A 13,071-nucleotide genomic window follows, 5' to 3' on the forward strand; every position below is an offset into this window, starting at 1 on the left:
CCTGAAAGATGTCCCCAAGTAGCCTGAGGGCGAGGTGTGACAGTGTCTGGAGACTATCCTACTCATCCTTTGTGCTGTAGAGCTCCAGGTTAGGGCCAAGCACATTTACTGAATTCAGGATTATAAACCAGAAGATTGAGAAATAAGATATATATGATAAAAGAGCTGGTAGATGTATATGTGTAAAAAATGACTTCAATTTGGGCCTGGTACGGTGGCCGAGAGGCTAAAGTCCTAACCTTGAATTTGCCTGGATCCCATACAGGCGCTGGTTCTAATCCTGGCAGCCCTGCTTCCCATCCAGCTCCCTGCTTGTGGCCTGGGAAAGCAGTCGAGGACGGCCCAGAGTCTTGGGACCCTGCACCCACGTGGGAGGCCTGGAAGAGGCTCCTGGCTTCAGATCGCTGCAACTCGTGCTGTTGTGATCACTTGAGGAGTGAATCACTGGACGGAAGATCTTCCTTTCTGTATATTTGACTTTGCAACAAAAGCAAAATAAATTTTTTTAAAGTGATTACAATTTGGAGATACTGGATCTAGGGAAATCCAGAAAAAAATATTAAACTTTTTAACATTTTTTTTCTTTTCTAAGGCAGAGCAAGAGAGAGAGCGGGGGGGGGGGGGGGGGGGGACTCTCATCAGCCCACAGTGCAACCCCTCAACAGCTGTTGCCAGGCTAGGCCAAAGTCAGCAGCCAAGAACACAGGACAGCTCTCCCATCTGGGTGCCAGAGCCACCACCTGCTGCTCCCAGGGTTCTCACCAGCACGGAGCTGGCATCAGGATCACTCTGAAATGGCAGGATAGTAACGGGCACGAAACTGACCTAGAAAGGTCACCCTCTTACACTGAAAGATTTCCCACTCACTCTAAGGACACAGAATTGTTGAACAAAATAAAGCACAAAATAAAGAAAATATATATGTATTAAAGGGCGAGCATTGTGGTATATAGAGTTAAGCTGCTTACGATGCCAGCACCCCATATGGGCACCAGTTCACATTCTGGCTATTTTACTTCTTATCTGGCTCCCTGCTAATGGCCTGATTTAAGCAGTGGAAGATGGCTCAACCACTTGGGCCCCTGCCACCCAGGTGGGAGACCCAGATGAAGTTCTTGTTTCTTCTTGGCTTCAGCCTGGCCCAGCCCCAGCAGTTGTGGGCAGCTGAGGAGTGAACTAGCAGATGGAAGATCTTTCTCTCTTTCTCCCTCTTTTCTAACTTTGCCTTTCAAATAAATAATCTTTAAAAAAAAAATACATAGCCAAGACTGAAAGTTGAGAAGAGAAAATCCAAGTTGCAACAAATGAAGAGGCAAACACTCAACAAATGATAAAAGAGAACAGATGGGAGACAAGCAGGAGTTCATGTGTCAGACCCCAACAGAGGTCCTAAATGCTTGGAGCAGGACGCTACCACGAGCAAACAATGACCTTCAGGCCTGTGCAGAGCTCTTTGTGCAAATCCAAGTTCCCCAAACAGCTGTGGTACCACTTAAACCAGAAATGGATGACTCCATCTATTGGCCCAGGAAAGCAACAAGGCAGCTAACATGCACTCGGGCCATGAATGAGACAAAGCACCATAAAAGTTCTAAACTCCAGGCCTGGGCAATCAGAATCAACTAGTTGTATGGGAAAGAAGCTCCCAGCTGAGAAACCAACCGTATGCTGAGTCCCACAGGGCAACAAACATAAACTCTGCACTGTGGAAATGCCAGCATACCCAGGGCACATGACCTCTGGGTGGAAAACTGCCTCCGATGTAGATGCACCAATCAAAAAGTTATCATTCCCTGAGAAACGGGCTGCCAGAAAGGAATACCAGGAAATCCAACACAGAACAGTGCAGCTCAAGAAACAGAAGAGAATGAATGTAAACACTTTAAGACAAGAACATATAAAACAGTCAAAACACAAAGAATAGAAACCAAAGTCCAGACAGGAAATTATAAGGAAAAACAAAACAGAAGGTTCTGGGGGGAACCAAGGGGGAGTTGGGGACAAGATGAAAAACAGAAGGAGCTGGGGGGAAAAAAAAACAGATTAAAAAAGACAGCCACTGAAGTTTTCAAGTGAGATTTCAAGGGTTGTTGTTATGGCCCAGGAGGACTGGCTGCAGCTAATCCACGATGACAGTATTTCCATACTGGAGTGCTGGTTTGAGTCCTCGCTGCTCTGCTTCCCACCCAGCTTCCTGCTAATGCACCTGGGAAAGCAGTGGAAGGCGGCTCAAGTACTTGGGTCTTTGTTACTCAAATGTGAGACTCAAATGTGAGACTCAAATGGAATTCTTAGCCACTGGCTTCAGCCTGACTTAGCCCTGGTTATTACAGCCATTCATTTGGAACCCAGAGGATGAAAGATATTCTTTCTCTCGCTCGCTCGCACTCTTTCTCTTTGTCACCTCCCACCCCAATCACTCTGCCTTTTAAATAATCTTTTTAGAGCTGAAAATGGAATGTCTTGTATGGATTAAACCACTGAAGAGCACACTGGAAAACTATGAGATATCCTATTACGGGGATAAGAGAGAGAAGAAAGAAGTTGAAATTATAGGGAAATGAACAAACACAACGTTTAGAAACAGGAACTTCAGCTGACACCTAATAGCATTCAAAGGAAAACAGGGATGAGGAAACAGGAAATAATCCAAGAGATAATACCTGAAATTCTCAAGAGTAAACACATGCTTTCAAATTAAAATGGAGTCCTAAGCAAGACAAATAAAAGCAAATGCAACCCAAACACAGCACTGTAGAATGGGCACCTACTAAAAGCCACCAGGGAAAAGCAAATGATTAGACACACAGCACTAGAGACGGAAGACAATGAGGTGATATATTCAAGGTGGAGAAGGAAAGCTGTGCTTTCTCCAGAAAAATACACAAAGGATAAGAAAATGAAGATAAATACTGAAGGATGACACACAATATTTTACTTACATACAGTTTCACAGGATATACACATCACCCACAAGCCAGTACCTCTAAGCCCAGGCCTCCTAGTGCTGCCTCGGCGAGTACTGCAGGCCTTTCTGTGACACTGAGATGGAACCGAGATGCTTCAGCATGATGAAGTCACCGTGCCTTTCTCCTCCCATGGCAGTCCTGAAACCCTCACGGCAGATTTCACTTTCCTGCTACATTCTAAGATGCTTACCAATGAGCACAAGAGGGAGGGGTAACCTTCAGGAAGTTCTTTTCTCTGAGATGCCCAGCACCGGTGGCGAAGTTACCTTCTGAGAGAGGGGCAGCTACTGCTGCTCCCACCGCCGCATCAAAGAAAACTCCAGTGAAGGCTCGCCTGGATCCCAAGAATTCTGTGGTTTTCTCTCTCTACGTCAGCTGGAGGAAATGGACACTAGACCAAGATCACACACAAGCTGAGCACAGGCCCATCAGTAAAGCCAACAAGTGCAACAGGCCAGATACAACAGAAGAGACTGTGGCATCCAAGCCAACCCATGGCACAAAGCCCAGGCCTTTTCCAGACCATTCTGTGTTTTGTTTTGCTTTGCTTTGCTTTGCTTTCAAGAAAATCTAGGAATTCTGGAGTTTCATGGTGGCATTCATACAGAAAGGCAAAGGACACTACCGACTGGTCAGGCAGTGGAACTACTGCCTGTTTGCCAAGAAGCAGGGGGAGGTGTTGCCTGACCATGTCAAGCAGCAGGCAGAGGTGCTGCTGTCCTAGCTGGCCCAGGAGCAGGAGGAGGTGTTGCTGTCCTCGCTGATCCAGGAGCTCCACTGCAGCTGCTCACCAAGGCTCAGAGGGACTCCCTGATACACTGCCCAGCTCCGAGACCAGACTGCATGTCCTGTCTTTTGAGTGGGAATCTCACTGGATCTGGCTTTGAGGGCGCAGGGAAACAGCTCTGAATCAGTCCCAGGTCATGTCAGAGCCTCAGTCATTCAAATGCAGAGCGCCCAGGGCCAGTTCCTGATCCTGACAGCTGCTCAAACATAGACTCCCTTAGTGAAAAAGCCGAAAAGCAAGGAGTGTGTGGACACATCCCATCTGCAGTGGAGACACACCCAGGCAGGGCAGGGTAGGGGTGAATAGCAGCAGGCGGAATTGCCACTCCCACTTAACCATACAGAGTGTTGGCTGAGGTGCTGGCGCTCCAGGCAGAGGACATCAGGCCCTGAACATGGCTGGACGGCAGCCTCGAGACAGCGTGAGAGCAGCAAGGATCCAGCAGCAACCTGATACCAGGGGGAGGCTCGACCACAAATGACTAATGACACATGGTGCTTTTTCATAACTGCAATGCAGAGTCTCATTTGTACCTTTTTCTCTTTTTTAGATTTATTTATTTTTATGGGAAAGGCAAATTTACAGAGAGGAAGAGAGAAAGACCCGCCGATTCAACTCCCCAAATGGCTGTAACAGCTAGAGCTGAGCCGATCTAGGAACCAGGAGCTTCTTCTTGGTCTTCCATGTGAGTACAGGGTCTCAAAGCTTTGGGCTGTCCTTCTCTGCTGCCTTCCCAGGCCATAAGCAGAGAGATGGACAGAAAGTGGTGCAACCAGATCACAAACTGGTACCCACAGGGGATGATGGTGCTTGTAGGTAGAGGATCAGCCAACTGGGCCATTGTCCTGGCCTTGCATTTGTACTGAAAACTTTGATCTTACTGGCTTTCCACCACCCTAGAGCCTTTGATCTCACAGTCTGCCTGAAGGTAAATGTCACGATCAGGCAAGAAATGGTTGGTAATTTTTATTCACTGTAGTTACACTGCATAAATCCTGACATTTAAAGGAGCCCTAACAGAGAAAGAAACCAACCTAGCAGAGATTATGTTAGGGAAAGTTGGAGAATATGACCCCGCACCTCCCTCTAGCCCATTCCCACCCATACCCAAACACCTCATGGCACAGACCTGCTCGCCAGTCTGGCTTCCTTTCGTTCCTAGGCACACAGGTAAAGCAGTGCCTAGACTCTTATTGCAGTTCTGCTCTAACAGGAGGTGGGAGCAGAAGTGGCAAAAGAGTCCTTTGGGCCAGGCCCACTGAGTCCTGTGTCTTGCAGGCATGCTCCTCCAGACAGAATGACTCTGACAAGCCACAAGCAAAACACAGCATGACCTAGAAGATGCAAGAGCCTGGGTCTCCCAACTCACAGTGTGGAGTAGGGGAGTCCACAGGTCAAGAGACCCAGCTGGAATTAAGGAAGCCAAATAAAAACTTGGGGGACAATTTCGAGCCATTACATACTTGGTTGCAGCAGTTAGAAACTCTCCCAATACTTCATCAAATATTTGCTAATTCAGGTATACCTGGCATATGTTGGGGAGAAGAAAGTCATACCTTTATCCTGTATAAGGTTCTCAATTGTACTTAAAGCTCAGTCATTCACATGAACAAATAGGACAAACTCAGAGTCATCAACACATGCCTCGGCTCCTCCCAGCACTGGCAACGTTTACACTATCCTACCTGCTCCCTCCCTGCTCACCTGGGTCCCTGACTTCCCAAGGACATTGTCCAAACTCCGCTTGGGTGAGAAAGCAGGCAGGAACTCTGCTTGGGTGTGGCAGGCAGGAATATCCATATGCTCTGATTATACTGCCCTGCCTAATGCTATCTGCCTAGGCAGGGTGAGACAGAGCTTGGTCATCATCCATCAAAGCATACACCCAGGCCTACTTTGGGCTAAGTACCCCAACCCGACCCTTAAGCACCCCGCAGAAGTATGATGGTGACTCACCCAATGCATGGATTGGTCTGGTACCGTGGCGCCGTGTAGGAGAAAGGGGAGATGTCTTTGTCAACGAAAGACCCGAACCCCAGGCGGAAGTTGCTGGTGAGCTTCCGCATTTCCTCGGCGAGCTTGGTGCCCAGGTTTCGGATGCTGTCCAGGTCATCCTTCATGGACAGGGAGAGATCCATCAGGTAGTACAAGTCCACAGGGTAGTCTTCCACCTGGCGCACCTGCAGCTGGAAGGTTGTCTTGTCACCTGGGGCAACAGAGAGGTCATGTAGGTTACAGGCTGTAGAGGAGGCTGGCGTTGGCCCACCTCTGACTTCTCCTTCCTGGTGCTATGCCTCTGGGAGGAAACATTTTCCTTGCAGGCAGATTCCCCAAAGGCAACATGATGCCGAAGACAGAGCCCTGGGTTCTGCTGCCCAAACACTCAGCTCAGCATTTTTAAGGAAACTCAAAGGCCCCTCGGCCTACTGGTGGGACAATGACTAGACAACTGCAAGGATACAAGTGGGCAAGGAGGAGCCCATCCAGTGGACACTAAGTCCAGGGCAAGACCCATGCGCATGTGATGGAAAAAGTGGAGAAGACCCCAGCAGAAGCAAGGAAGGGATGCAAGAACTCCAAGAGGGATGGAGGGATGTGTAAGGCCAAGGAAGCAAAGAAACAAAGATACCAAAAATACCGCAGAGTGAGGCTGGTGTTGTGGCGTAGCTAGTAAAGATGCCATTTGTGGTGCCAGAATCCTATATGGGCACTGGCTCAAGAACTGGCTGCTTCACTTCCAGTCCAGTTCCCTGCTAACGTGCCTGATAAAGCAGGAGAAGATGGCCCAAGTGCTTGGGCCCCTGCATCTACAAAGGAGACCCAAAAGAAGCTCCAGGTTCCTGGCCACAGGCCTGGCTCAGCTGTTGCTACTGTGGCCATTTGCAGAGTGAAACAGTAAGTAAAAGAGCTCTCTTTCTCAAACCCCGACTTTGAAATAAATAAGTCCTTAGAAATAAATAACCCAAAGGACAAAAATACTCATGACTACATTGTGTCCCATTTCTTTTTCTGTAGCCATTTATTGGACAACAGTCATAGTTCTTGAGCATCTTGGATATTTGGGGAGATCAGACACATTCACTATCATTAGGAATTACCCAAGGGGGCTTCAAGGAGTTCATGAAGGGAACAGCACTGTGGTGCAGCCTGTTCATCCACTGCCTGTGATGTCTACGTCCTGTAACCAGGTGCCCGGACTGAGGGCTGGCTACACTGCATCTCCCATCCAGCTCCCTGGGAGGCAATGGATGATGGCTCCAGTATGTGGCTCCTACTACTCATACGGAAACACTGGTGAAGTTCCTGTCGCCTGTCTATGGCCTGGCTGTTGTGGGCATTTGGGTAGGAAACCAGTGATTAGAATATATTTCTCCCTATCACTCCTTCTAAATAAATAAATCTTTCAAAAATTTTTTCTAAGTTCATGGAAAATTTGCATTGTCTTTTGATTTTTTCAAGCAACTTTTTGAAGTCTTCTTAAATATGTACTTATAGGAAAACAGATTCTAAATTTTAGCCCCATGCCCTTTAAAAAAATAAAATGGCCTAGCCATTAAGACTCCTACATTCTATCTCAGAATGGCTGGGTTTAACATCTTAGCTCTGGCTCCTGATACAACTTTCTGCTAATGCAGACCATGGGAGGCCGCACTACAGCTCAAGCACTTGAGTCTCTGCTAACCACATGGTAGAGCTGGCTGGAATTCCTGACTTGAAGTTTCAGCTTGGCCCAGCCCCAGCTGGTGCAGGCATCTGGGGAGTAAGCCAGTAGATACAAGCTCCAACTCTCTGCCTTTCCAGTAAGCAAAACAAAAAACAAAAGAGAAAAAGGAAGACACCACCAGCTTTGTTCACCAGCTCTAAGGAGAAGACACCTGGGCCCCAGCCTAAGCAGGCAGCAGCAGCAGAGAGGGGAGGTGCCCAGGGGAGGGAGAGTAAAAGCAGTGCCTGGAGGTGTGGCCTCTGCTATCGCACCTGGCAGAGCTGGTGGAGAGGCCAGCATCTGGGCAATAAACCAGGACTTATGATTCTCAAGACACTGATCCCTAAATCATTTCATAATTGCTAAAGACAAATCACTTAAAAAGAACACAAGGCTTTACTCGTACAAAGGTATTCCATTTGCCTGGGCTTATTAAGCTTCCCAGGAACACCAAGGCACAGTGTGTTCTTCTCATCCTTGAGCAGTACTCTCCATGTGCATGGGAAATCTGGGAAGGAGGGCAGGGTGCATGTGTAGTGGGATGCAAGAGGGTACAGAATTGGCCACAGGGCAACCTCCCCGCCTCTTCTCAAGGGGTCCACACTTGTGTGATCAGCAGCTGATAGCCAGGAAAGCAAAGCAAAGCCTTCTGGAACTTGTGGGACTGGGAGCTGCACCCTCCAGCCCCTCCTCTCACCCCAAACAAGGTCTATCACGAATAAGCACGAGGTCAGATGACTTCAGCCTCCTGCTGTGTCCCTTGAGTAGGGGGCAACTGCAGCCCTGGCTTCCACAACCACAGAACAAAAGTAGATGGAGGACAATGATGATGATGATTACCCTTTGGGGGTGGAGTAGCAGCTCTGGGCCTGCTTTCCTACAATGTGTCTCTTCTTGTACTGCTGTAGTCATCCCTCCCAACCCCCCGCGGATTGATGTACTTTAGGATACCCTGTCGCTAGGAGCCTATTTTTAAAAAACCATCAAAGTCTGACTCAAACAGTGGAATGTTCCAGATTTCTCCCAGAATGAATTCCAGACCACTGCAGAGTCCCTCTCTGGTTTCCATCAAGCAGACAGAAGGTCCTTCTGCAGGGGTCCCCTAGGATGCCACATGGCGGCAGAGGGGGGTGGGCAGGAGGGAGCACTTGCATGCAGGGAGACTCCTCTGGGTCCTTGCCAGCACCCAGTCTGCAATCCTACCTCCTCCATCCAATGCCATGACCTCAGCAAGGCCTTCAGCATCTGCTGCCACCTGTCCACCTTGTCCCCCCACCCCCAGCTGCCTTTGCTTTTCTCCAGAATCCCTTGGAGGACTTATGCGTCATTGACAGCTCAATTCATGAGGAATTGACAGCTGGGTGCTTCAGGACCAGGGAAGAGAGAGCTGGCAGGGAAGTCAGTCCCTCTGAAATCCACTGGCAAAACCTACAATCCAGTTCTGCCAAGGCCCGTGCTGGAGTGTGTCCTATTCTGGAGTGTGTGGTGTTGAAGACCAGGCCTTGGAGCGTTAGAAGTGGCCATGAATTCTGACTCTAGTTACTAGGCTTGGAAACAGCAAGGCTGGGTTGGAGTCCTGACCTTGCCACCAAGCAGTTGGGAGACTCGGGATCCCTGAACCCTGCTGCAGACCTACTGCAGCAACCAAGCGGGAAGGGTGGAAATGACCATAGAGATTAAAGGCAATAACGACGTAGGGAAACGCGTGACATGAATTCTTATGCGGGAAGACTCCGGCCTCTGCTCGGCCAAAGTCCATTATTCAGGCAATTTCCTGTAGGGATCAAGAGAGGAACTTCTGCCAGAAACTGGAGTCTGAAGGGCAACAAGCTCCCCAATTTTTCCAGACATGATGTTAAAGAGAGGCAGAAGACAGGATCTAGAGGTCCTATGGGTGCTCAGAAGATATCTCTCCTAAAATAAGAAATTGCCTCGTACTTGAGTCTGAGAGTTGGTACCACACACACACACACACACACGCACACCCTCCCCCCCCCCCCCCAGTAACAGGCTGCAAATGTTCAGAGCAAGTGTCTCTCCTAATCTTTCCCAAAGGGAAAAACAAAGAAAGGGGGTGGCACTGCCAAGTTCAGAGCTGAAGTTCAGAACGTGGGTTCCACCAGATTTCAAAGGAGCCAACATTCCTGTCTGGTTCTTAATGTGGGCATTATGCTGTTGGGATGCCTATATCCTGACAAGGGTGGCCTGCAAGGTGAGTGGACCCCTGCTGTGTGCTTTGGAGGAAGGACATGCCCTGCTCCAAGGAGGCCTGGGCACCACCCCCTCCTTGAAGTCCACTTCCAAAACCACACATGTGAGACGCACCACACGACACACCTCTCCTGCACAGTCGAGACTGTTTGTTGCCCTTCTTTTTGGTTGCTCGGTGCCAACCTGTAGGGTACCATCCTGGTACACATGCCTAAATTTGTCAGCCACTGCTCCCTGATGTTCCACATAGTTCCCCTTTTCTCTCTAGGGCTGTTCCACTCTCAGGATCAGTAAAGCAACCTCAAATGCGCAGTGATCACTGGGCACATGTGAGGAAGGAGCTGTGCCCAAGCAGCTGCCCCTCTTAGGGCTTCCCGGGTCTTCCCGTCTGCAAGGTGCCTAGCTCCAGCTGCATCCTGCACATGATTCCTCCCACTGCACAGTCCCTAAGTGTACTTCTCTGCCAGGCCCACAATCAAGCTGCAGCTGGCACTGCACTTGAACCATGTTTTCACAGCTTTCTCCTCTCTGCACTCCTTCTTACAAAAGGAGAGATGGTGAGCCTTTTGTCAGGATCACATATCAGAGTGCAGAATTCAGCAAGAACTGTTAAGACTGGTTTTTATTCAGGCATCAAAATGAAGCAGCCCTTCACCAGGCAGCCCCACGTCAGTGTGAGTGTTTGTCACTTTCCTCCAATCATCACCTCCCTGTGCTGGGAATTCAGAGGAGGAACACCTAAACCCAACCTTATTGTAACAGGGAGTTAGGGCCCGAGGACATACCTTAAGACAGACTTTTGGTCATTACAGCCTCCATGATTCCGAGTTTTTTAAAGTAAAACCTTCTTTCTCCCTCTTGGTCTCTCTAAAGGCACAGTTACAGAGACAGGGAGACAAACACACACTTCTATTCTCTGGTTCATTTCCAAGATGGCCATATTGGCCAGGGCTGGGCCAGGCCAAAGCCAGGACCAGCAGGTGTATCCAGGTCTTCCCCACAGGCACAGGAGCCCAAGCACTTGGGCCATTTTTTGCTGCCTTCCCAGGAACATCAGCAGGGAGCATCAGGAAGTAGAGCAGCTGGGATATGAACTGGCACACTGGCCCTAGTCAGTCTCTCTTTTTTTTAAAGCATGTACACATTCTAGATGACGACACTAAAGATGCATTACCTAAACCAAAACCAACAAAAATCAACATCCAAAACAGAACAGAAAAGGGTCGGGGGAAGCCCTAGATAGAGGCTGGCATGAAATCCCAACCAAAAGCAAATGAATTTTGCAGTCCAGTTAACAGTACTGCAGCGTGCCATTCTGCTGCCTGGGATGACATACTCCGGTTAGTTATGTAAAATGTGTCACTAGGGACAACTAGTACATAGGAAATCTCTATTATTTTTGTAACTTCTTATGAGTCTAAAACTATTTATAAATAAGTTGTCTAAAATGGAAAATAAAAAAGGCAGCTGCCAATCCAGAGTGACCTTTTTAAAAAGCTAAGACAGAGCAAAAGACAACTTCAAGAAACCATTTTTTCATGGTCCCAATGTCTTAAAATCGCTCTAGGTTTTGACCATCTCTTGGAGATTTCCCTTGAGTTTATGCCCTTTCCTAAGGATTTTATGTCCTTTCTTTAGGGTCTTTTTTTAAGGTCCTTATCCTGACATACAGTTTCCAGCATTGGAATGAAATGGAAAACATGATCCTGTGTTTATACAAAATCCTACTTAAAGTTTGGCAGTTCTTCAAGAAGTAAAACATAAAATTACCATATGAACAGTAATTCTATTCCTGCCCATGTACTCAAGGTGATTGAAAACACATGTCTACTCCAAGCTCTGTGCACGAATGCTCACAACAGCAGTTGTGAAGACTGTCCCAAGGCAGAAATGCCCTACTACTTAGGAAAGGCTAAAGGTCCATCAACCAAGAAATAAGACATCTATACATCTGCAGTGGATTATTATTGTGCCACGAAAAGGAACGGGACACCTGCTCCAGCATGCATGAACCTTGAAAACATGTGGTTAGCGAGAGAAATCAGACTTACATGGCCACAGATCATGACTTATGGTAGAGACATTCAGACTAAGGAAACCCATGAAAATGGCAGCTGAGAAGCCACCAAGGGCTGATGGGACCAGAGGGTAAGGTTAGAAAAGGGAAATAACTGTTACAGGTATGAGGTTTCTCCAAGGCGTGATGAAGATGTTCTGAAGAGCAGTAAAGCTTGAAGCACCTTGCACCAAGAACTGCTGGTTCTGCCAAAAGCTGACTCAACACCCCTATAATAGGGCACGGAGAATAGACCAATGGGAGAAATGAAGGCCTTTCTGTACACAAGAAGGTATCTGCAGGCACCGCTGCTACTGCTGTTATGACAATGTCACAGCATTCCACAGGGGCGCTGGTTCAAGTCTTGGCTGTTCCACTTCTGATCCAGCTCCCTGCTGACAGCCTGGGAAAGCAGCAGAAGATGGCCCCAAACCCTTGGGCCATTGCACGCACATGGGAGAGCCAGCAAAAGCTCCTGGCTCCCAGCTTCAGGCCAGCCCAGCTCTGGTTGTGTGGCCATTTGGGGAGTGAACCAGCAGATGGAAGATTTCTCTCTGTCTCTCCCTCTCAGTTTACATAATTCTTTCAAGTAAACAAATAAATCTTATTAAAAAAAAAAAAGAAGAAATGAAAATGACTTTTTAAAAAAACTGACACCTGACTCCTCCTAACTCACAGTTTTAAGGGCTCTCCTTCCCTGTCAGCTGGGGAACTTACCCAACGGAATGTGTCACACTGAGAAGATTTTTTAAAAATCCCAACTCCAGTTAACTGAAATGTCATCCATGTGGGCAATGCAATAGCTAGAGCAATTTTACCCAGCTGGGCCTGCTGACAGTTTCTTAGCTTCTTACATTCAAGACAACTGAAATAGCCACAACAGAGCATTTCTCATGTGTGTAGCAACTTGAAGTTCTTCCTAAGATGTGCATGGGGTACAATTTTACAAAACAAACCTCAACAGCACCAAGCCCCCCTGTGTGCTAGCCATGTGCAGTAAGCTGGGTCCATTTCAGAGGCATCAAGCAGCCCTCCTCCCCCCTGTTACATGTGGCTTCCTAGGCACCCTAGGCCACTAAGTCTTCCAAAATTCTAACAACTTTATCTCTGTAAATTGCATTTACACAAAGAAGTCTCACTTGAGGCTCTCAATACATTGGTTTGGAATGAAGTGGCAGACATGCTGAAAAGTGAGGTGACTTGCCCAGGGCCTCCAAGATAGGGCAGAGCCAGAACCCAGAGCAGGCCACTGTGCCAAGCTCTCTGGACATCCAAATAAACCACCAGGAAAGAGTAGTTTCCCGGACTACGAGATACAAGAAACAAATTATTAAAAAAAAAAAAA

The 13,071-nt window shown here is 47.9% G+C and overlaps 1 protein-coding gene across 2 annotated transcripts in view; it reads right to left on the reverse strand.

Annotated features, from left to right (window-relative positions):
• Window positions 1-13,071, reverse strand: part of ITGB5 (integrin subunit beta 5) — a 107,237-nt gene that overhangs the window by 73,691 nt on the left and 20,475 nt on the right. For both annotated transcript variants that reach the window (XM_058662005.1, XM_004577836.2), the window contains exon 4: window positions 5,713-5,962. In XM_058662005.1, coding sequence (XP_058517988.1) covers window positions 5,713-5,962 — 250 coding nt within the window. The remainder of the gene's footprint in view (window positions 1-5,712; window positions 5,963-13,071) is intronic.

This window comes from Ochotona princeps, chromosome 3 (genome assembly GCF_030435755.1).
Source record: "Ochotona princeps isolate mOchPri1 chromosome 3, mOchPri1.hap1, whole genome shotgun sequence".
NCBI classification, from domain to species: domain Eukaryota; kingdom Metazoa; phylum Chordata; class Mammalia; order Lagomorpha; family Ochotonidae; genus Ochotona; species Ochotona princeps.